A 25724-nucleotide genomic window follows, 5' to 3' on the forward strand; every position below is an offset into this window, starting at 1 on the left:
GTTGCTAAATAACATAGGTAAATTCTTTAAGAGCTGCTGTAGGCTCCTAGAAAGTCACATCAGTCAATGACCCAGACATGGCCTTTTTAGGCAAGAGTTCCACAGATCCACAGAAGTCTTGGGAAAAGAAGGCCTGCTGATGAGACTGCATATGAGGAATTGTGCTTCAGTTACTGCTGTTTCAAACCTGACTGCATACCAGATACTTGGGATAGCAAAAAAACCCCAAAGATGAACAAGACAGTTTTATGTACAATTCCATTTCAAACTTGCCTCCTTCCTTTTCACTTTCTCACAAAAGAAAAAATGGTTTGTATCTTCCTCAAAAGGACTTTTGAAAACTTTTGAGAATTAAAGTGATGAGATTGAAAGATACAAAACTGAGCACAAGCTGAAACTGCTCTCCTCTACCTTACTAGAAAATTTTTGCACTTTGACTTCCTTATAAAATGATTTTGCTAAGGTGCAATTCATGAGCCATCATCTTTTCCTACCTGTTTCAGAGCCCTCTTTTGGCTAGTCTTTCAAAACTGGGTTTTTCTCAGCCCTCTGTTCTCTCTACCAGCACTTGCTTGCTCCTATCTTGCAGGACTACTGAAGAAATGAAGATGGCAGGCTATCTGTAATACAAACAATATTATTAAATGAATAAGCATTACAAACAGACCAGAAGGTGCATGTTACTCTCCAAGGGAACAGTTCAGCAATAAAGACTTCAAGAAATTCCAGGCGTCTTCACCTAACAAATTTTAGAACGAAGCACACTGCTGGAAAAAGTAACTTTTTATATTTCCCTACAAATTAGCAGCTTCATAAACAAAAGGGTCCCGAGTTGTTGCTGTGCCACCCCAAATCCCTAACAAAAACTTAGGCCTTGAAAGTTCGGGTGGAATTTTCTTACACACTGAACAGCTAAAGAATCTCACGTTCATGTAAAACGGCAGAGAGAAGTCTGCTAACACTGTGTTGAACTTGGCAAGACGCATCACTCAGCTTGAATCAAGGACTCTCAGAACATGCCTGACAGCCAACTATTACCTGTTGTTATCTTACGATAACGTACAGTACTACCAGAATTATTTAACCTGGTGTTTCATGCGGTTTACTGTCAGGTAGCAAGACCTTTTCAAGTACATGCACAGAAGATAAAAAGCAAGTGACAAAACGCTTTTCTTATCTCAAGCTGAAGCATTTCCCGTGTCAAGCACATACTTATAAATGGCCTCATCTCAGGTGCTGGAGACATTAATTTTCTAGCTTTTCACAGGAATTATAGCACAGCTTATAAATATTACTCTGCTTTTTATACAGCCATACATGCTAAATATAATCAATATGCAACTGATTCTACACGTGATTACAATAAGCTGCTTAACTCCTGAAAACTTAACAAACTAATCCAGCCTCAAAACGAGGGTACTGCAGATGAAGCAGTAACAAGAAGCAACTAAACATTACTTTTTCCATGGCAATAAACTGCCACTACTACAGTCAAAAGCCAGACTACAGCTACAGTATTGCATGACAAAGATACACACATTAACTACAGTTTGTACGTTTTTCTTATTTATTCAAAAGCTAGAGGATGACAAAAAGGGTTAAAATGTCTGATGCCACCTATTTATTACATGAACAAATACTTCATTCTAAAGGGACTCTGTTTACAAGCCCCTCTGTTCAAAAACCACACACAAATTATTTTTTATACACAAATGTTTATTTCTCAAATAAACTTCCCCTTTAAACACAAGGAATGAAATCTAAATCTTCATAAAGATGAATCCAAAATGAAATCCCTCCAGTACATTGTAATCACTTGGTTTTTTCTTGGTCACTACTGGCTTTAACTGTTTAACATCAAAAAACAAGGACATATTTAAAAAATCATGCTACTGGAACCCTAGCTCTGCCTCTGACCAGCTCTAGACTGATCTCCAATACTTTAAAATATTACATCATCAAATCTGAAGCGTTTAATTGAAGAACAGCTGTGCATTAAACACAAACAACTGAACAAGAAGATTATAAGATGTAATCAAGTTCGTAACGAATATAGGTGTTCTTCTCATCATTATAGATTCGTGGATAATGTGCTATCAGAGCATCCTGCGATCCTATGTAGATCGAGTTATAGATCTTCCAATAAACGTCTCTGACTTTCCTGGCAGGGTGAAACAAACCCTAGAAAACAGAACACAACAAAATTCATTGAAATCTTAAGGTCTAAATTCTGCTATTGAGTTTTATCACATTTTACATGAGAAGCATTTTAAAAAGCCATTACAGCAACTAGCACAACTTTTAACAAAGAAGGTACCCTAAATGTACCATTCACAATTTCTGTGCCTATCTAAACTAGCAAGTAGTTACAAAGAATTATTTAGAGACAGATTTTCTTCTCTTTTTTTCTGTAGGGAGAAATTCCACTGAATGCAGGTCTAGTTTTGTATTCTTTTAAAATTAAAACCTACTGCAGTATATTTGGTTCTAACTAGGTCACATCTCTGGCTTTACTAATTGTGGTTTGTGTAGACAGCTACAGAGGAATACATGAAACATACATTATTAAACCTAATGAGCAGAATGTGAAAATTCTAGAAAACACAGTTCTGTATAATAAGAATATACAAGTACTACTTGCAAAAAACAATACACTATGCAAGAGACTTCACCTTCCTACTGATATATCTTTACGCTGAGGCCTCCCCCCAGACCCTACACAGTGAAATTCCTTATCTACAACTAATTAATAAAATGCTGTCACATGTTCTCTATGGTGACGTGAATGACACTCACCCTTGCTTTCCTACTGTTATGCAAGTTTAGATTCAGCCAAAGCAGCAAGAACTGTTATGTACAGTAACACAGAAAAGGAGCCTTCAGATTTTACTGCCACATACGCGTTTACAGAAGCTGACTAGTGTTGATGTATGGTATAAATTCTGACCAATGCACTGTTCTCTTGTGCTTTACTCTCACACGGTTTTAGATGCCTTGCTGTTTTTTTTTTGGCTAATAACAAATAATATTAAGCCTATCCTCTCGTTCATTTACCTCACCTGTTACTTGTTCTCGTAAGCCCTTGCACTAATTTATTTATTCCCCAGTCCTCAAAATTACTGAGACATTTCCACCTTACAAGTCAGAGAGAAGCTATTTTAGCCAGTTCCTATTACAAGCTACTTCTCTGCAAGTTTCTCAATGCAACTGGCTATCTTGCTACACCAAAACCTCCATGTATTGCCTTTGGTACAGAACGCAATGTTTAACCAATACTCTCAAAAGATGAAAAGCCACACTGTCATTGCTTGTTGGAAATCACCTTCAATTGACTTTTTTGTCTCCTGAAAAGAAGTCCTGCCTGGTAACTGCTTTATCTACTACCCCAGCATACATGAGGACATACCTGTAAACAATACTGCAACATTCTGCAGGGACCAATAGCAACTCTGAGGCCCTCCAGAGCCCCCATAACTGCCTGAATGACATGAGGAGAGGTTTCAAACACATTTGGCCATACATAGTTTAATAAATGATTAAGAGAATCTTCACAGCCGAACCCATAAACACCAAGAGACATATGTTGCACCACAGCACTGGCAGTCTGTCTGTGTACAAGATCCCTGCAAAGAGAACAATGGTCTGTTAAGCAAATGACTGGACAAGCACAGTATTTCTTTTCAATAACACTGTTCTTGAAAGCACTAATATACACTTTTAACCCATACTTACTGACAGCAAGAGGCAGAGTAATAAAAATCAGTAAAATAAAGATGGAATTTCCCTATAAATTACAGTGCTCTAATTCTGCAGCAGAAGCACTAACAATAGCAATTATCAAAAGCAGCTTGAATGTAAGAAGCCTTGACTCGCTTAAGATGCTTATATCATTTTAATCTTCGTAAGTATTACAAAAATAGGAGTAAACACAAATTTTGCTGGTCACTTGAGATCTTTGGCAAACAAAGACAACATGCCTATTTGCTATCATTAAGACACAGCTATATAGTTAAAACACAGGACTACAGCTAACTGTATCACAGATAAAAATAAGTGCACTCACCTGTCCATTAAAGCATCTTCAAGCAGTGGTGTAACGGCATAAATGTAATCTTTTCCCATCTCTCCAATGTATTCAAACAGGAAGGAAAGAGATTTTAATACACCATTCTGGACATTCAGTTCTGGAACTCTGTACTCATTCATGAGCGCGGGCAGCACTGTGAAAGGTGAGCATGTTTCAGCTACAATAGCAATTGCTACTGTAGTACATACTCTGTTCTGCCTTTCCTGTACTTTCAAGTTATTTAGCAGTGTAGCCAATACATCGTGAGGTCTGGAAGAGATAATATGCACATTCAGTGAAGATTTGGACAAAATTAGTTGAGCTTCAAATAGCAAGTAGCAGAAAAGCATGGCTTAGCCCTTAAAAACATTAAGATAACTGCTTAAACAACATAAACCATGAAACTAAAACAGTTTTTGCAACTGCATGACATTATCATAATCAATATTTTTTACTTTATCTACACTTAGCTTTTTTTCCTGCTTTCTGTTCTGCCTCTTTTAAACTCTGGAGGAAAGCAGTAGCCTCCCCTCTACTACACTAATCTCAGAGGTAATTACACACTTCTATAAGACCATACACACAGAGAAAGGCATGTCCCGTATAGATAAATGCAGTTAAAGCATTCCTGCGTTGCTTGCTGCATCTACATTAAGTCAGTAATTGGTCACCTAATTAAGAATAAAATAATGAAAAGTGTTGATTAGGGAGAAAATAAGAAAAGAGATTGAGTAGTTAAAGCAGAGTTTACGGAAGAATACAGAAAGGGTCTGAATGCAAATAACAGTATCAGAAATTCATGAGACAAACAGCTCTTCCTACCAAATTAGTCTCTGGCCCTGCTAGCCCACAAATTAAGATCAGAAGTGCAGCACCCTATGCTAACAAAGGATAGGTGACTGTATTCCTCCTTCTACAAAACAAGTAAAATCAAGTCTATGCATTTAACATGCTAAATATAGAGAAGTTCAAATATTTTCTCACCAGAAAATTCAAAATCATCAATATGTTAGGTAACTGTGTGTACAAGTGGATTAAACCAACTTACCCAATGGCTTTTGCAATATAACCAAAAGTGTTCACTGTGGCTCTTCGGATAGCTTTCTTGTGAGCTTTTAATAACTCAAGCAGTTCAAAGCAGATCCTCATCCATTCTCTTGCAGAAACATACTCTGCACCTCTGAAAGAGAATAAAGTGAGTTAACTTTTCAGTGATGTCAGAAGATTTTAAATAAAACCATATAAGCTGCAGCACCTATTTATTTGCTATCAACAGAGGGACACTGCATAAACGATTTCCATATTTAGGTATCCATTAACATTATACCTCCACTGGTTGATGGTGTACTCAAGATTTATTGTATTGTATGCATTCTAAGTTTGCATAAAGGGACAATGTACTTTTTACGAAGTGTTTGCAAAATAATATAATAACAATATGCTCTACAGACTGTCTACATATTTCATCTTAAGTTTTACACCTAACTTAAGAAATACCAAGAGATATAACAATAAATATCCAAATGCCAAACCTGATGCTCAACTTCAGCTTTTGCTACAATAATTGCCCACACAGAGGGTCAAATATTTTATCATCAGGCAGCTCACCTGTCTGCAATACGCCCAACAAGATCAATACAATTTTCCTGTACTTTCTCATGTCTGTTCTTCAAAATAGGTGTAAGCCGTGGCAACAGATCTTTGATTGGTGGTGTCATCTTGTGCATACCTATTGAATTCGAAGAGGCATATTTAGTTTTACAATGCCTTTTGATTTTGCTCTTGAAAACATTATCATTACTTTTTGTAGTGTTAACAGGGATGTTATCACTACACAAACCCACCTATAACATTCACAATAGCTTTAAGTGCTCCGAGTATGCTGCCCAGTACTTCAGGATACTCCTCACCCAGGTACTCATACAACACAACACCCAAGTGTCCCATCAGTTTTTCCTACAACCAATTAAAAAGATTTGGAAGTTAGGTTTTTTCCCTCTCATTACTATGACATATTACAGCAAATTTGGTAGAAGTCAATACAATACCTCCTGACAAGTCTTCATAACAACTGCAGTACGAGAGATGAGGTCAGCAGCCTGCTGCCGAACTTTAGCTGACTTGTTGTTCAAACGCCACAAAACAGTACCACAGATTTGTGGCAAATAGGGTTTAACTCTTTTGCCTAGAGCATTAACCACTGTGCCGAAGCCATTCAGCATCACAGAATCCTGAGTGTAAAAACAACAAAGGAAAAATCAGACTAACAGCAACATTTTAATTAAACAATATAATAAAAAATTGCTATTGAAAATGTAACATTCCAGAGCTTGTTTCTGGATTTCATTGATTAGAGCACTGACATCTAAAAGAAGGAGTCTAAAAGTCTACTTTAGAAGCACACATTCATGTATAACAGTGAGCTAGCTTACAGTTAAAGTGAACCAAATACTAAATATCCTTGGTCATACCTCTGTGGTCTGTTCCTGGAAGGCATACAAGATACCATCAATAAGCTGTTCTTCTAGCTTATGATCAATGTCTGCTGCCCCCAGATTTCCCATGATCTTCTCAATTGTTTCCATGACCATTTTTCTGTACTGCTCAGCCTCATCTTTCAGATCATCCACAATTCTGGAGATAATTTCTGCTGCTCCAACTTTATTTGCCAGTTCCACAGTTGTATCAACCAACTGAAATACACAGATGTTAAGTGAGCAAGCGTTGTTAAAATCTACTTTTTACATCTTGAAAATAAATTTCCCTAATCTGAAGAGGAGAAACAGCATCATGCATATTAAACCCAGTAGAAACAACTGCTTTTAAATCAATCAACGTCTTAAACACAAATGGGGTGAACTACCCCCCTTACAACTGACATCAACTCATATTCACAGATGTAAAATCCCTTGCTAGCTTTCTAAGAACCTGTGAATCTTCTAGTTACGCAATTTCTAAATCATTAATCAAAGAAGTTCAGTTTCAGGACACTCAAGACTAAATTAAGCATCTAGACTGAATGAAGATTCTAGGGTAAATGCTGCTTCTGTTAGAAAATCATTTCCCAACTAAAGAAAAACAACCTACCTGTCTGTAATTTCTTCTGTCCAATGCCATTCTGTGCTGCCAGAAGTGCTTGAAAAAAGGTGGCAAGATTTCTGTTTTAATGTAGTTTGCTTCAACACCATCTGTACCGCAACACTGCTTTACCACCTGCCCAGAAATAAAAACACAACCATTTTAATTCAGTGTAGATTTGGGGATGGGGTCTTTTTTTTTGGTCTTGGTTTGGGTTTTGCCAGTTAAGAAAAACATACATATTTAATATTAATGCTAAATAATCATTTGCACATACCTTTAACACAATTTTTTTCATCTCTTCATCAGGAGACTGGAACTCTCTGATAAGGATTAGCATGACTTCTCTGGTATAGTAGTTTGCATATTCAGCATCCATGAGTGGAATCAGGTAACCAATAGCCTTCAGAAAGGCAGCCAAACCCTATTTAAATGCAGAAATATGTCTCTAATGAGTTACAGAAGATATACATCCATTTCAGTTCAAACTAAAGAAAGTACTTTAGATATACCTTTCCTCTGTGTTGACGTATACCCTTCCATAAAGGCTTCAGAACAGAATCAAATGACTCAATACCATAGGGAGTAGCCGCCTCAGCCAAAGCAGCGATAGCCAAAGCACTGATGGTGCGGACTTTCTGCTGTTCATCCACCAAACCTACAAAAGAACAGTGTTTAGTACCACTTCTTGTGACTTAAGCTCAAAACAGCAAAAATAGAGAGGAAGTATAAAAGGGATTAACTTATTTTAACGGAAAACAAACCTCTATTCCTCTTTCTCAGTCAGACCAACTGTTTTTCAGTGTCAAAAGAACATACGGACGGACCTTATCATCACTCTGCCCACTGGGGTATGAAAGTTTTCCAAATACAAAGTGAATTAAAAATTCTGCCTGGGACAGCAGAACTTACCATGTTCAATAATTTCAACCAAGCTCCTCAGATGAGGCAAGATAGCACAACCCATAAGAATAGCAATCTGCTGTACAATCTTGATGCCGGTATGCCTAGCCTGCCAGGATTTCTTGCTTTTACAGACAGCTTTCAAGAATGGTAACAGAGAAGGAATGCCCAAAGCAGAGGCAACAACAGCAAAGGCTCGGGCTGTTGTATTTCTGACATATTCATCCATATTATCAATATCAGGTCGCATTGTGGAGATCATTGTTGCCAAACCAGCAGCCTGAAGGAAAAACAAACACAACATACTAATTGGATTTATGAACAACACAGTTAATTCTTCTGCCATACCTATAAACATGCAACTATAAGTAAGCTAACTTGGTGCCTTAATGAAGGATGGAATTGTACCTTAGCCAAGTTTGAAATGATTTCTCTGCCTTCCACTCTAGCATAGTAGTCTTCATCAATCAGCAGCGGTTCAATGACGACAAGGATCTGAAAAAGACAACCAAATTAGTATTCCTTATCATTAATACTTTCAGTTGTATTTCTAGTCCTACTAGATTCCATGAAACAGGATCCAAGCTTAAAGCTTTAGGATGACCCCCAAAAATTTAAATCTACTATGTTTTTTTTAGAGCTCTTTGTCTGTAAAGGACCTGGCCTGGAGCTTCTACCCAGATCAGGTAAGATCCCCTTTCCACCCCAAGTGTGCATGTATCATTTTTACATCATGTCTTAATACTATAAAACCCACACTTTGATCACACTACAAGAACTTAAATTTGTCTTAAAAAGAAATAGGAAACTGTGTTAAAAAAAAACCCACGCTATCATCCTCTTCTGATATGCAAATAAAATACACGCTTCTCCCAGCTCTGGTCAGAAAAAGCAAATCAAAGTTGAAACAGTAATCTGCAAAATACCTTGTGTACATATGGTCGGACCAAATCATCCAGTTTGTAAAGAATTCTGTCGATGACTTTGACAAGCAAGTGACGCTCTTGATCTTCAAGTGTTGGGGACATCAGCAGAGGCAGAATCTGATTAAACAGCGGCCCTGCTCCAAACTCCCGAGCTTTATCTGTAATTTGTCGCAACGCAGCCTAAACAAAATCAAACAGCTCATTGGTTAAACTAAGGAAACAACACTGAACAATTACAAAACATCTAGATATTAACCAAGTTAAACTGTAACCAAAGGCTTCAACATATTTGCTCCTACCACTGCAAAACTTGACTTCAAAAAATTTTACACTCATCTGTTAAAAAATGAATGTGTGGAGAGATCCACCCTGTTAGTTCCCAGAAGTTCAATTCTCAGGAAAAGCATGCTCCTGGTCTAATATTTAAGAATGGCTCCATTTGAAAAGCAGCTTACACAGCACTGGCATCTAGGCAGCTTGCTATAAAGAGAACTGTGCAAAAAAGACTGCTGATGTATTGCATGGTGTGTAAGGCTGAAATTTAACTAAGAACTACATTGATAATTTAAGCGTAAGAAGTAAAATGCATAAAGTTACAAAGCCCTGTAAGCATGAGCACTATAAGTCTAGTTTCTCATAGTTGTAAAAAAAAAAAAAAAAAAGAAAAATAGTAATATAAGCCATATACTGTCTAATGACTGACATTAGCATACAAGGAGCAGCCATACTGAATTACACTGAATGAGAAACAAATAGCCACACAGACATAGAAGAGGAAGAAAGCACTAAACAGGCGTGCTGGTTTTGGCTAGGATACAGTTAATTTTCTTCACAGTAGCTGATATGGTCTGTATCTTGGATATGTGCTGAAAACAGAGTTGATAACACAGGGATATTTAGTTACTAATAAGGAGTACCCACACAGACCCAAGACCTTTTCTGCTTCTCACCCCACCTCCACCAGTGTGTAGGCTGGGGGTGCATGAGGAGTTGGGAAGGGACACAGTCGGTACAGCTGACCTTCACTGACCAAAGGGGATATTCCATACCTTATAGCACCATGCTCAGCATATAAACCAGGGGAAAGTAGGCTGGAGGCCACTGCTAGGGAACTGACTGGGCATCAGTGAGCTGGTGGTGAGCAATTATTTTTCAGTTGCATCACTTGTCTTTCTTGGGTTTTATTTATGCTGGCTGTTTGCTATTTAGGTTCCATTTATGGTGAGGCGGGTTTGGCTTTGGTGTTTTGTTTCTTTCTGGGGGGGTGGGGTGGTGTCATTCCATTGCAGTTTTTCTTATTACATTTTTTTCTTATTATGTTTTTTCTTTTTATAGTTTTTCTTATATTTTTTTTCCCATTATTAAACTGTTATTATCTCAACCTGTGAGTTTTCCCTTCTGGTTCTCTTCCACCTCACACCATGGGGGAGTGAGTGAGCAGCTGTGTAGTGCTTAACTGCCATCTGGGGTTAGCCAGATCAGTTGCCACAACAACAAATACTACAGTTTAGGAGATTTTACAGAGAATCCCATGGACAACTGAAACTAAACCTGAAAACAAATGCAGATTTTGGAAAACTGAAGTTACATAAATGCATCTGACAACAGATCTTACCTTTCTCATGGGAGGTGTGCCGTTCTTTATTTTCAGAAGTAATTTCATTATTTTTCTCTCCTTCTGTTCTTCAGGACTCAGAGTCGATTCGTCAACATCAACCTACAAATAATTCCAGACAAATATGAAGAGATATGCTACATATTCAAAAGAAATTAGGAAACTTCAATCAGCATGAGTGAAATATCATTTACCAGCAGTTTATCAAAGTATTGGATATCATCTGGTTTCAGGAATGGAAGGTTGCCAGATGGCTGGTCATTAACACTCTTCATAGTCCGGTCTTCTGTCTGCATGTGGAATCCAGTCATACCACCCAAAGGTGTTGGAGTTGCTGTAAGCTTCCGAGCTGGGGTGCGAATAGGTACATAACCAGCTGGTGGAGGAAGAACCTACAGAAGAATGGACAGATTTATCTTATCACAACAGATAAAAAGAGGAAGGCTGCAAATACAAAAAAATTAAACTTCTACCTTCCATTTTATTTGTTTGGGGATTTGTGTGAGTGCATCCAGTAGATCGCATGTTCACAGCAATGCAAACAAATTCACCGTGATAGTTTTATTCTTGTTTATACTGTACTGACAGTATTTCAGAAGAAAGCTCACTCCCACTGCTGAAAGCTTGGACAATAAACTTTGAAAGCCCTTCACAAAGTACTAAAGAAGCATTTCGATATCGGTATCAACACGGTGTACTTGCTGCCTCAGAATTTGTAACTCCTTTCTACATTTTTCTGCATCTGGACTTCGTATTTCTGTCTGTTCAGAGCTCAGTTCCGGCCTTGACAAGGCATTCCCAACACTGAGAAGCAGAATAATGACTGGCCTTTGAGATCACCTTTAGTTCTTCCTTTCTAATAGACTTACAATGAATCAGTAATCAAATTCAATACACGTCTACAATCAATAATTAACACTTCATGTGAAACTTAATACACCTGGGACAGCTTGGGTTAAATAAAAATAAATCAATATCCCTCAGCAGAAAAAACCCCATCATGTTCAGCTGTATTTTAATACAGATTAATTACCTTATATCCTTCTGGAAACATTGCATCCAATTCTTCATCAGAAAGTGGTCTGTTTCTCTCATCAATTTCCCTCTCCCAACGCCAAGCCTGCAGCTGTTCAGGAGTCATGCTCATGATATGACCTATGTTCAAACAGAAGAAAAAAACACTTAAATATTAAAAAAATACCCCAGTCTTTTGTATGCAGAAGGAGATGACTTTTTAGTTAACTTTCCAGTGCTCTCTTGAGCCAAAGTTTCCAAAGCACTTGAAATTTGTAGCCAGTAAGATATCAAACTTTTAGAGAGCCTTTTATCACTCTTTTACCAACTAACCTGAACAGACACACAACCTTAGTCCTAATTCCCCTCCAGAAGTGAGTTGCTGTGGGTATTAAAATGGCAAACTGGGCATATAATGACTGCCTTCATGAAGGCAAGAGAACATGCGAGGCAGAAATCTATTTTAAAATACAATATAAAGGTAAAGACTTCATTTCCACTACAGAAAGTGAAGCCTTAAGGAATGGACCAGGCTTACCTGGTGTAGGAGTTGCCATGTTCATAGCTGGGGTACCAATGGGTGTTTTGCCAGGTGTCAGAACAGGAGTGCTGCCACCCATCTGGCTAGCGGGTGTTTCATCCCATCGTGACTTCCTTTTACTTGCTCCTGGGGTTGGTGTCTCACCAATGGAATCACCACCTCTATCTGTACGAGGTGTCTCAGCCCATCCACTGCCATGTCCCGGAGTATCTACGAAAAAACAAAACAATTTTAGCAGAAAGCTTAACAACATATAGTATCAGTAACCAAATCCATTTTCAGTATCTTGTCTACACAAATCAACAAGAACCAAGTAAACCAACACACTAGACAAAAAGTAAAGCCTGCCTTGGTGAACATGGAGAAATCAAAGGCATTACACTAAAAATATCCAACAGAGAACTCAATTTTATGAAAAGAGCATATAATCTTCTTACTAAATCTTAGGATAAACAGATAAAATTCTGAAACATACAAAAGAACTCAAACATTCTAGAAATTAGACAAAATACTCCACGTATTCCCTTTTTAAAAGTAAGGAACAATGGTGTTTCAATGTTCTCTAACACATGAGCCTAATTCAAATTAGGCAGATGAGAAAATGCTTCTAAACTTGTTTTAGTGCTAACCTCTTCAAAAAAACACTAAACAGTTCAGAAACTCACAAAAACCTACTCAATGTGAGCTCCTTTACACATTAAAATCCCAACCTGCAACATGCATTAGGTATACCACAAAACTTTGATTCCATTTTGGAACTGAGGTTCTTTCACAGATGTGAGTTAAGCTAACAGGCACAATTCAATGCCGCAAACTCAGATAAAAACATCATTTCACATCAACCACTAGATGTCAGAATGCAATTACACTTCTTGCCCAAGTTCTGAATCTAGTGTTTACTAAAAGTAAAACAAAAAAACCCCATGCAGTTAACCATTCAAATTTTATTACGTGCTTTCCAGTTTGCCACAAATACCTCTTTCTGTTTTAGGTGTTTCATCCCATCGGTTTTTACGTGCACTGGAAGTGGCCCCTCCATGGCCTGGTGTTGCATGACCAGGTGTGTCCCGACCGGGTGTTGCAGCTCCTGCTGGTGTATGACTGGGAGTCGGATCCCATATTTTTGAGCCTGGGGTGGCACCGGGAGTTTCGCTACCCTTTGCACGGCCTGGAGTTTCATCCCATCGCAGAGATGGTGTATGTCCAGGAGTCTACACAAGACAAACCCAGAAGTATTAATATCTCTCAAACCATACAGTGAAAGGTTGCAAGTTACTCTTTTTCAGTAGAGTAACAAACTTCTGAAACTCAAGATGCATTAATGTCTTCCGCAGATAAGAACACTAGACTATTACCTCTGCTTGATCCCAACTGGATAACTTTTTGGGTGTAGCACCAGGAGTCTGATCAGCTGTCTGATCCCAACGCCGTTTGCGTTTTGAAGGTGGCTGAGATGCAGCTCCATTGACGACTTTAAGCTCTCCAGCTTTAGCTTTTTCAGCTAGTTGTTGCCTAATTTCCCTCTATTCAAGGGCACAAAGACAAACATAAGGAACAGACTTCTTGAGAATTACATCTTTAAAAGAGATTTTTCAGTTTATCATATATTTTATGCTACTTTTGAGGTTTTTGCTCAACTAAAGTGCAATTACGTGCTGTTTTAATTTCAAGGTCACTCCTGTTTCAAATTCCTTTACACTGACAGAGCAGCTATGTGCTGGGAAGGGCTGTTTTAAAATTGATTTCTTATAAAAGCCATTATTACACCAAATGCAACTGCATGGAGAATTCTGAGTACTATCAGTTTCTGTCACCTACATGTATGCCTTAAAATCATCACACATCTGTTTCCAGCAAGTTCCACTTCAGTCAATTAAAGGTGGATGAGTCAGAAAATGTGTTCATGTGACTTATATCCTACAACATTAAGAAGTCCTAAATTTCTTATTTAAAATTCTAAGACAACAGCATTAAAACAGAACTAGCCCAGACTGGTTTTCACTCATCAGTGGATCCATAAGCAGTTAAGACTGTCAGAATTATAAACTTAATTCCTCCATTAAGGTAAGTGAAGGTAAATCAACGTAATTCTACAGAGGTCACTGAACTGCAAGATCTTGCTCCAATTAATAATATGGCACTGTAGGTATTACACAAGAAATTTGATTACTGATAACCTCTTAAATATTAATTTTAATTTCCATGAATAAAGCAGGTACTTTTACTACCACTTTTTTAGTATTTAAAACCAAATGTCAACCTTACTCCAGTTCTTAGTACCGCAACATCTGTTAAGTACTTCAACAAAAGCCTTTCAAGACCTTCCTGGTTTCCCTTTACAAAGGCCTCAAAATCCCAAACATATCTGCCATAGAATACCCCATAATCACTGGTTTTCATAGAAAAGAAATAAACAACAAAAAGTTAAAGTGCTATAAAAAAAATCCAAATTAAAATACACTGAGATAATTTCTCCCCCTATTGCTTAAGTATTATATAGAACAGATGTTCCACTGTCGAATTCTACTGATTTCCAACAGGTGAAGAACGCAATTTTACAAAGATAAGGACTTCCATGTCAAGACAAAAAGTCAACAGAATTTCTGTTCCCACTTTCATAACACGCTTTCAAAGGCTGTAAAATGAAACAAAGTGGAGGTGGAAAACCCTCCCCACTCCACACACCTCTTCTTTTGTTAAATGCTGCTCACGCATAACATCCATGTATGTTCTGGCATTCATTTTAGGATCTGGTGTCTTCCCTCCTGCGGAAGAGAACAGCAACAGGAATGGAGAACAATGAGTAAAGGATAAGCAAAAACTGTTGGCTTTTTCTATTGTCCTGCTCTAGTATTATATTATTCCATGATCATTTAATTTTACTTTTTGATTGAAAATTTTTTAAATTACATGTATCTTACGTTTATTCAGTTTGCTGATCAATTTAACCTGTTTGAACACAAACATAACTACTGCAGTTTCAAACAAATATTTTAAAGCCAATATAAACGGTAAAATGACAACACAGTTAAAGAGTCTTCAGAAGTGATGGGTTCCTGGGTTGCTAATCCGGAATACGTACACTTTCGTGCCTTTGTCTCCATCAGCAGTTCTGACTTCAAGCAGCAGAATAGAAGCCTAGAAAATTATCTCTTTACCATTAGTAACACTTTGGAAAGATATTTATATTCAAAACATTACCTTGTGTAAGCTGTTAAATCCTAGTTGTTATCTGACTACAAATAACTATCGCATACCTAAGTAATGTTTAAAACGTTTTAGCATAAAGACCCGTTTCTAAGTTTGACAAATCTGGACACCTCTCCCAGATCTTTTAGTGTCATACGGTAAAAGGGCTTCATTGAAAAAAAACCAAACACCCAAACAAAACCCAAAACAAAAAACCCATAAAAAATACTTGATGACACTTTCCCCCTCTTCTCTTCTCAAGGGACAATTGTGATTGGGAACTGACTGCAATACAGTACACATACCACCACAATGATACTCACAGGTAATGGGTTTTGTACACCATATGTTGTTTTATGCTGTGTATCTTGCGTTAAGTAAACTTTTAAATACTTTACAAGAAGCCCAACTTTACAAAAATTAAGACTTGTCAAGAAAAACACTTTTCTTTAAGAAAAATGTGCAAATTTGCTATACAAGTGGTATAGCATCATAATTTAGGGAAAATAATACACTCTTAAACATTTCTATGCTGAAGATCATTGCCCAATTGGCTGTGTCACTCTGACACTAGCTTTGATAGGACTTTCCTTTGGAATACTTTTTCACCATAATCTACACAGGATGTGTTGAACTGCACCCTTAAGAATGCAGACAGGACTGGCATATAGCAGTACTGCTGTAGGAAAGAAATTAAGGACAGTTAGTATGGGCCTGTGAATTCTGACAACACATGTTTATATCAATTACAATTAAGCAAGTAAAATAATTAATATCCCTATTAATTCATGCAGGCTGAAATTCTCATTTGTAAAACCTGCAAAATAGCTACTGATTTTAAGCCAACAGGCACCTCATTGCCACACGTGAAAATCACCTGAAGACCCACTAATACCCCTTTTCCTGACTTCCACTCAAAAATTATCAGAATAGACTTGAACTATTAATAGTATCAAAGTCTTATATATGCTTTTGTTTCTTTTAGTTATACCACCTAAGATTACATAGGATGGTAAGAATTAGGTGCTCTATTTTGAGAACTAGCATTTCAAAAGCAGTAACCCTGTAAATCTCTGACTCTGAATGAAAACTTTCAAGGTACTGAAAGAATCTGAGCACTCAATACACAAGTTGTTCAAAGTATAATGCACAACCCAAAACAAAATGAAAAGAGAAACCTTTAACCCTTTGTGTTTCTATGGCAATGGCTCATTATTTTCTTGTCCTTCTACCTGGAAAGAAAACTCGTATTATAAAGATGAAGAATATGGCATCTAGGTTTTCAACCAAATCTCTATGAAAAGGGGATGTTTAAAACATAACTAAGTTTACAGGCATGCCAACAGAAATCAAAGGGCTAAAGACAACAAATTCCATAAAGGGTATAGAAAAGTTAAAATAAATTACCATCTGCAAAAGGATCAAGACGCTCAGGAGAAATTATCATCATCCGCCTGTGCTTTTTGTACTCGTCTTCCCGATCTGCAATCTTTTGAGGACGGTGCTCTGCAAAAGGATCATACTGAAAACCAAACAAAGCTTGTTAGTTACATATTTATGAAGAATATGACCATAACCCTGTATTCATGTTCAGTATTACTACACAGGCCAACTTTATTTTTAATCTCAACTATGCAGGAAGAGTGTGCTAACAAAAATGTTAACTTCTGTACCTGGAACTCTTCCAACACAGAATATCTTACGAAGTAATTTCTGCTCGCTATTTTAACACGTTTATTCACTTGTTACAAAAGTACTGCATACTGTCAACCTTTCCCCCGCTTTTTGCAAGGGAACTTAATGCTACTTCATATGCTTTTAAATTTCACAGAAAAATACTCAAGGAATATAAAACCCAAGTGATTATATTTTCTTTACAAAAAAATCAGTATATAGGACATTAAGTTGTTTTCATTTATTAAATATCTGACCTATTAAAAATAATTTAGTGTAAGTGCCAATACTGCCTTTCCATGCAGAAGTGCTAACTTTCATCACCCTGTGGAATTCTCAACTAAAGTAGTGACAAGCTTAGAGCAAAATTAAAATACCAAAGCCCTTTACACACACCTTGCTTTTCCAGGAGTCAAGACCTGGCCTCAAAAATCTTTATCACTTCTTTCCCCTAGTATCTACAACAGTATTTTATTGTGCCTTCAATCAAGATGTACCTGTTCAGTAGACTGTGGTATGTCATTAAGCAACGCCACTGGAGCATGGTACCCTGGCTTCTTCTGGCCAAGCAAACTTGTAGAAGGGTAGTCATCATCATCCTGTCAGTACAAAGACATGGCAAATTGGTCATGTTGATATTATATTTAGATAAAATAACAAATTAACACCCAGTGGTCAAAGAAAACACAAAAACGGACAACCAGAATAGTTAATTCCAAAGCTGTTTCATACAGCTTGTTTTATTAAGCCCAAACTGCTGAATCAGATAAACCTACTCACATCACTAAAAAGAAAATGTTTTCTCTGCAAAGCTCAAATATTCTTCAATATGCTACATTTAATCAAGTATGCTGTCTACATTATTTATACAAGAAGTCTGCATTTCATATTCAAACTTTTTATATACTTGCCTAGTTTGCATGCAAAAACTGGTGCAGAGAAATTCAAATCCATTTTCCTTGAAACCCAGCTAAATATAGAACAAACCTTGAGTGATTAACCCCATTAAAAAATATTCAGAAACACTGAGAAATTCACAATTACATTCATGTTAGTTTAGTTATACCTTCTCAATCACAATGGCAATAACAAGAATTCAGAACGTGCAAGATGCTTTTGCTATTTCTCTTTTTAGTAGCCAGCTTCTGTGCAATAATTTACAGCAAGAAAAACTGCTCTTTAACCCATGAAATTATTTCAGTGAGAGCCTGTAACTGAAAGTTTAAATTAACAAATTCTTAGAAGTCTGCAGATGACCATTTTGGTTTCAGCTGGGATAGTTAATTTTTTTACTGACACACAGTAAGAAACTAAGTAAGTACATCCGCACATAAATATATCAGCTAGTACTAAACTGGACTTAACAATCTTCCTTTGAAAAGTTTAATTCACTCAGTGAAATATGCAGTTGCTTATGCATTTATGGTTACAACTACAGTATCTGCTCCTGCAACTAAAAATGCTGCCAAACATTTATCACTAGAAATTAACATAAAGTAGTCTTACAAGCAGGATACACACGGAGAACATAATCCAGTGAAAAAGCCAATTCTAAAAAACTGCTCTGAAATTTGAAATGAAGTAGAAATACAAACCTTAACACAGTCACTTAAGCTTGCTGGCCCAAGTAGTATTAGATATTTCCCCCCGCCACCACCATCATTTTTCATCTTGGCAGCAACAACAGAACAAAGTTAATTATTCCAGCCAAGGCTAACTCTGATTAAGCACCAGGACACTACTTTTTCCCTTCTCCTTGGGCCTACATGACTTTCAAAGCACAATTCATGAAGTACAAGCCATACTTAACTTGTAAGAAATATTTGGTCCAGTATGACTTTGACTTCAGCAACTGCCATTAAGAATTACTCAGAATTAACTCCAAAATACTTAAAAAAAATGTCCGAACCAAAATAATACATAAGATCACTTACATCTTCCAATTCAGTTGCTGCAATAGAAGTGACATATCCAGCAAACCTGCTGTCACTGCCACCATAAATTTCTTGATCGTAATATCCTGTGGAATCAAGGCCTACTCCTTGTGCTTCATCAAGAGCAGGCTTTTTTCCTTGAATCTCTCGAATTTGTGCTTCGATATCTAGCATAAAAGCAGAAAAAAAAAATAATTAAGAGGTCTTTTTATACTTACATATATATATAAAATACAATACTTAAGTTACTACACACAGCAATAGAGTTTTTCATCCAATTTTAAATATTATCTCTAAATAAACAAGTTCAACATATAAAACTATAAAACCATTATGTTTATAAACAGCTTTTCCTTAAGTTGTAATATTATCTAGCACAGACTACTTCAATTGTATGGCCTAAGGCAAACCATTCAAACCCACTGGTTAATGTATCTCATCTTCCAACAGAGACAGCAGAGAAGGTGATTTACACCATAGTAATCACAGGATCATAGAATAGTTAGGGTTGGAAAGGCCCTTAAGACCTTCTAGTTCCAACCCCTCTGAGGGGCCCCTCACACTAGACCATGTTGCCCAACTCTCTGTCCAACCTGGCCTTGAACACTGACAGGAATTGGGCATTTAATATTTCTCAACACTACACTAACACAACACTTCCTCAACGAATGCAATTCTGTCCTTATAAAAGCCTTTCAAAATGTTATCACCAATTCACAAACCTGTTTTGCTGATTTAAACAAAGCTGTTCAGAAGACCTATTGAATGAGTTGTTTTATTAAATGTTCTTAGATAGACAACACTATATTACATTATCTAACATTTTGCTAACCCCAACAGGACAAATGGGAGATTTGACATCTTTTTAACATGTCAGGGTGTGACTCTAATCAACTCTGGTGGCCATCTTTAGCCTTAGAAATTTGGTACTTTGAGAAATAATATTAACTTGTTAACCCAGAAAACAAGGAACCACACTTTAAACCACGTTTTCCTTCCCTGATGCAATGTAACACAAAAATCAACTGCAGTAATCCAACTGTCTTCAACAAATGTAATTGTGATGTAGGTATATTAAGGCACAGCTAACTTCATAAATATTATTGCTGTTTCCACCTGAATTTTATTTGATTCAATAGACATGTAAAGACAATTATCCACATAATATGAATTTCAGGAGATCAAACAACTATTTTCATGGGAAAAAAAAGAATGGGAATGCAAAGAATTGCATTTCATGGCTGAAGGAATAGCAAGGGTCATGCGTGAGGAGGGTGGGGTTACACGGAAGCTCAAAATTCCCTTCCAACCTCATTAATTCCGTAATTCACTCTTCCAATCTGAAGGGGTATTGCTGCTACATTAACCTGAGAGATATTTGCCAATATACAAAAGCTACAGGAAACTCTAGTTACAAATAATCTTAACTCTTGATTATTCACTGTATTTTTTTACTACTGCTGATCATTTCTTGTTCTGTAAAATGAATAAATTTCATACTGGTTTCCCAGCAAGGTATCTTGCAAAACACACTGTACCACATCATCTGCTAACAAATCTCTCAGAAAGATCAGGATACTTAAAAAAGACATGGGGGGGGGGGGGAAGGGGGGTCTGGGGGAAAGAGGGAGAGGTTGCTTTTGGGGTTGTGTTTTGGTTTTAGATGTTTGCAGGAAGGCAAATCAGAACTGCTTAGGTTAAAAGTGTAAACTGTCAGCCCTGTAAACCTCAAGACTTAAAGTCAAGGCTGGGTTTTTCTCTTAAATGAATACAATAATTAAATAAGAACAACAATAACACCACCACTGTAAGACATATTACACCTCCTGCAGAAATGCATTTTTTCTATTAAAGTAACTGAGCATGTAGTTTTGCCTGACAAATCTTTGCTATATAGCTATGAGTAAGAATAACAGAGTAAGTGTTTGTGTCCAGCCTGCAGGACTGGCAATTAGAAACACCAACTCCACTCTAAGTACAGAAAACTTGACAGCAAATCTGCAATTCCTGCAGTTGTCTAGTAGTGAAGGAAAGAAAGAAACGGCAAAGGAACCTTTTACAAGAGTATGTGTGACAGACAAGGGGGCATGGCTTTAAACTGAAAGAATGTAGATTTAGACTAAATACAAGGAAGAAATTCTTCCTTGTGAGGGTGGTGAGACACTGGCACAGGCTGCCCATAGAAGTTGTGGCCGCCCCATCCCTGGCAGTGTTCAAGGTCGGACTGGATGGGGCTTTGAGCAACACAGTCTAGTGGAAGGTGTCCCTGCCCATTCCAGGGGGGCTGGAACTAGATGATCTTCAAGGTACCTTCCAACCCAAACCATTCTGTGATTTTGTGTTTCTAAACTTGGCAACAGTCCTATGCACAGAAGATACATCATAGTAGACAAGGAGAATTTGCTCCAGAAAGTAAATGGCTACTCAAGGTTTTGCAAGTATCTACAACAGAGTAACTTGGACAGTCACCTCTGCATTACAGAAACTCATGGTATCTGCCCTTGAACTCATGAGAAGCTGAAACCTAATAAAAGCCTTATACTGCTGGCCATTATCACGTGCTAAATCCTGCCCCCAGGGACATTCAGCTTCCCTTAAAAACCTGCACAGCCCAGGAGATTCCAGTGAGTCCAGAACTTGAGACACAGACCTTCCCAGTATGTAAGTTACTTTCTAGAGAAGCAGCAGAAAGAAAATACTGCTGAATTAGGGATCCCTGTCCTACCCACATGAGTCTCTGATGATCTTCAGAGGCATACTAGTTCGTACCCTGTTTACCAGTTCTCACAAAGAAGATCTGTGAGAAAAGTATTCGAGTTGTATCAGTTCCAGAAGCATACCACAGGATGACTTCATAAAAATTAAATACCCTAAGGTATTTTAGTTATTTGTTTCTTCCAAAAAGCAGATCAAGTTCCTGATTCCTTCTGCAGCCTGGTGCAATGCAGCACTGGGGTGAAAGGGAATACTCGAAGCTTCAGTTGCTACCAAGGACAATACTACTATCACAGTAGTGATTTTAGAGCACAATGACATTGTTTCTTCTTTCTAAAAAGCAGCTACCAGAACAACACACTGACTCTTTAGTGGCATATTACGTCCTGATTGCATATCCATAGCTGTCATCAACTGCAACCCCCAAAAAAGCCTACAGATCTTGCCTACAATGCAAGATCATCCATCATCTGTCTGCTGAACAAACCTAATCATGTAGCTCTGCTAAATCAAGCACCATGAAGCACCCTGCCATGCAGGATGCGCCATGGAAATTGCTTGTGCATGAGCTCCCACCACCACCACCATCAACAGTCTTATCAAAACAACTGTGGAATTTCTGCAGCAAGAGTGTTAACACAAAAATCTTTTCCTATTAATAGTTCTTACCAACACTTTACATACTAAGGCCTACTTACTTTATTTTTAAAATAGCTATATCTACTGTAGAGGGTACAGATATCATGTATTATTGGTCTTCTTTAGATTTCAATGACTACACAGCTGTTTGCAGACTAAAGAGCATTCTCATTTTCTGACACCAAGACCTGCTAGGTTATCTATACCATAAAAGAAAGTCTGCAAAGGGTCTATAGGGTTAATAAACCCCCACTCCCAGCCACCAAATTTTCCACTAAGGCCACACAGTCACTAAGTGATAGTTTAAATGAAGCACCCAGAAGAGAAAACCCATCTGACATACCGCAAAGGTACACCCACTGACGTACCAGAAGGTTAACTGACTGGCAGTTTAGAAAACAACAGATACTTAGCTGTAAAAGACCTTAAGGGCATTAAAGATGTGTTACCTTGATATAACTGGCACTATCTTGAAAAAATTCACACCCCATTTAACAAAGCACTTAAATACAAACCAAATTAAGGAAGGTAATCACAAAGCTTAAAAATACATTGTGTAAAGCAAAGTACTCCTTTGACTTACTTTGATTTAGTCAACAAGGACATAAGCAGAAAGTTTAAAGACAAGCATTAAGGGGAGTGAGATTTTTTTTAAGACAAGGGTGGGATAATATCCTTCTGCTCATTCCCTTTTCTGTGTTTTAATGTAATACATCTTGGTATTTTAAGAAGGGTAACTTTAACATGCACAGTTGATTTGAAATATACCATAAATGCTGAACATTATTACGGTTAACATATTTGAATTTGAAGTAACTGAAAATCTAGCTCAGAGCCAGATTACAACAGGCTTTCAAAATATATACTCCATTACCATACATGTAGCTTTACTTGAAGCCTCTGGAACGTTAAGATATTATTCAGCAGACCCTCTACTGCAGCAGTATTTTACATTGTAAATAGTTCAATGTTTTCATGCCTTATCATACTTTTGCACATTTAGCTTGCCCTGTGCAGCTTCATTTCTAGCTACTTTAGCACTCTCATAAACGTTAGGTCTCCCTCGTAAATGGAGATCTCTTTGGTCTTTTTTAAGCGAGAGAAAAAAAGGATGCAATTAAAACCTACCTTTGATAGCATTCAAAACTCAAGCATTTATTGAGGCCTTATAAGCTGCCATTCTAAACTTTAAGGGAGAAGTCTTTGTTTTAAGCTGCAGAGTAAACTATGTAACTAAAACACTCTATTTTGAGACCTCTTTCAAGTTGTGTCTATGAGACATCAATAGGTATTTAGCAACCAGTACAAAGATGTGAAAAATCTAAGACACTTTAGTAACAAACAACTCATTTTGGAGAACCAGCCAGACACTAAAAATAAAGACAGAACTTAGAAGAAAAATAATCAGGCTGTCCAGATAATACCTCCATGTTGGGAAAGACAAAAGCATTACATGATCATACCCAGTTATACAAAATTATTTATTCAACTACCTACACCTCCCTCAACCCTTCTCTGATACAACATTGATAAAAACATATGCAACTGGAAGTGTGCCAATGTTTTCATTAAAGTTAGTGCACCACAATTTGCTTCAATAAATAGCGAATTTCAGTTAAAACAACAATAAACTCCCAACAATTCTGTTATTAAAAGCTCCTTAGGTAATGAGAGGCACTCTGATGGGTAGTACTATCTCACACCAGCCTCATGTCACAGCATATAAACAAAAGACAATTTCTGTAATTCTAAAAAAAGTTCTAGAATGCTAAAAACTAAAATTAAATTTAATTTAAAAAAGTTAGGACAACCGTTTAAGCTTTTCTTCATCCATAAACCCAAATTATGCCTGCAGTGCTGAAGATTATATTAACCTCACGTCAATGGGAGATGATACTTCCCCATTTGAAAAGTTTTTGCATTGCAAAACTTACCACCCTCCCCCAAAACCAATGAACACCCGGGTGCTCTGCCTACCTCACAGTATACAACCATTATCCAGAGTAGGTTTTGATTAGTGAATTATGGATGCAAACTAACAAAAAGTACAGTGGGTCACCTATTATACACAGAAACACGACTAAAAACCCAAAAGCAAAAACACAGAAGCAGTAGGATTCTGAAAATTATGCTCCCTTACCTGAAGATATTTAAAAGCAGAGCAAGCCACAGACATTACCCAAGAAGAAAGCTTTGATTCACACTATGAGGAGGTGCAAGCAATAGCGAAAGCAGCCACAGAGCACCTCCGAGAATAACACTCTGCCTATGAAAGCCCTCACTCACTAAACTGCTCAGACATAGTTCTCCTACGTAAACACCCAGCCGGCAGAAGTCTCAGTACTAAACTGGCAGCTGAAGTGCTTGAGACATCACGCTGGTTTTTCCCTCCTTCGGGCCATTTTCTCTAGCATCCCGTAATAGCTCGGGTCATGCCGGCACTCAGCGGGTCATACCGGCTCACCCTCCCTTCTCTGCCTCCTGTTTACCGCAGAGGCAGGCCAAAGGGCTCGGCCAAGAGTGTGTTATTAACATTTACGATGCGAGATTTTTCCGTGCGCCTGCCGAAGGAGCGACGCGAGCGCCTGGCACGGGCCGGGATCGGGGCCACGGGGAAGCGCGCACGGCGCAGCGACCAGAGGGGAGGCTAGGAGCGTCCCTCGGGCGGCCTCGAGGGGAAGCGCTGCTCTGGCTCGCTCCGTGCCGGTAGGACCCGTCCGCGCCGCGGACACGGTCGCGCTCACAGCTCTCCCCTAGGAGCCTGGCAGCAACACCAGGACCCCCCCACGCATGCACAGCGAGAGCCCCTCTTGAGTCAGGCTCCCCCCGCCGGGCTCCGCAGCCCCACCCCCTCAGCCCCGAGCGCCAGACAGCAGCTTGGGCATGGCGCTGACACAGGCGCAGACGCCATTACAAACAGGCCCTGCCCGACCGCCGCTGGGAGAGCACACCCGGTCCCACGCGAGGAGCTGAGCCTGGCGGCGCAGAGAATTGAGGGGAAACACAATCAAAAGACCACAGCCGAAGGTACAACCGCGAGGCGCGCCGCTGCGGGTGATTTTTCAGGCTCTTTACCTTCGTGGGTCTTGGCGATCTTCGCCATTTTGTCCACAGCGAACAACGCCGAGGCGGAACTGGCGCGGCCCCGCGACTTCCGCTACGAGGGGGGAAGGCCGGGCGCCTAGTGCGCAAACGCAGACCAGAGCCGCGCCGCGTGCAGCTGGGCGCCACCGCCATGCGCAAGCGCAGTGGCGCGGCGAGCCGACGCCACTCTGTCAGCAGGGCGGCCGCTCGGGCAGGGCTCCAAGCTCCGCCCGCCGCGTGATGGACGGCTCGGCAGCGAGTGACAGCGCGGCTGAGCGGAGCGGAGGCGGGCGCTGGGGCGGCCGGTACCGGGTTGTCATGGGCAGGGTGATGGGGCGGCGGGTAC

The 25724-nt window shown here is 38.6% G+C and overlaps 1 protein-coding gene across 3 annotated transcripts; it reads right to left on the reverse strand.

Moving 5' to 3' along the window:
• Positions 1 to 1549: 1549 nt before the first annotated feature.
• Positions 1550 to 25479, reverse strand: SF3B1 (splicing factor 3b subunit 1). Of its 3 annotated transcripts, XM_065669981.1 has the most exons (25): positions 25370 to 25477; positions 18941 to 19107; positions 17504 to 17605; positions 16740 to 16854; positions 14829 to 14908; positions 13499 to 13666; positions 13120 to 13354; positions 12141 to 12353; positions 11622 to 11743; positions 10783 to 10980; positions 10589 to 10690; positions 8974 to 9153; positions 8456 to 8542; positions 8057 to 8327; positions 7657 to 7802; positions 7422 to 7568; positions 7154 to 7279; positions 6538 to 6759; positions 6115 to 6297; positions 5911 to 6022; positions 5675 to 5795; positions 5115 to 5246; positions 4064 to 4336; positions 3407 to 3623; positions 1550 to 2181 (listed from the first exon to the last, which is right to left on the reverse strand). In XM_065669981.1, exons 1-25 carry the CDS (start codon positions 25395 to 25397, stop codon positions 2023 to 2025), a joined length of 3906 nt encoding a protein of 1301 aa, XP_065526053.1. In that variant the 5' UTR covers positions 25398 to 25477; the 3' UTR covers positions 1550 to 2022. The 3 variants fall into 3 exon arrangements, with proteins under 3 accessions (XP_065526053.1, XP_065526054.1, XP_065526055.1); XM_065669982.1 differs by lacking the exons at positions 16740 to 16854; positions 17504 to 17605; positions 18941 to 19107; positions 25370 to 25477 and adding an exon at positions 15226 to 16535; XM_065669983.1 differs by lacking the exons at positions 1550 to 2181; positions 3407 to 3623; positions 4064 to 4336; ... (15 more) ...; positions 13120 to 13354; positions 13499 to 13666 and adding an exon at positions 15226 to 15281 and having other exon boundaries at positions 25370 to 25479.
• Positions 25480 to 25724: the final 245 nt, after the last annotated feature.

Source organism: Lathamus discolor, chromosome 3 (assembly GCF_037157495.1).
Source record: "Lathamus discolor isolate bLatDis1 chromosome 3, bLatDis1.hap1, whole genome shotgun sequence".
In the NCBI taxonomy this organism is placed as follows: Eukaryota; Metazoa; Chordata; class Aves; order Psittaciformes; family Psittacidae; genus Lathamus; species Lathamus discolor.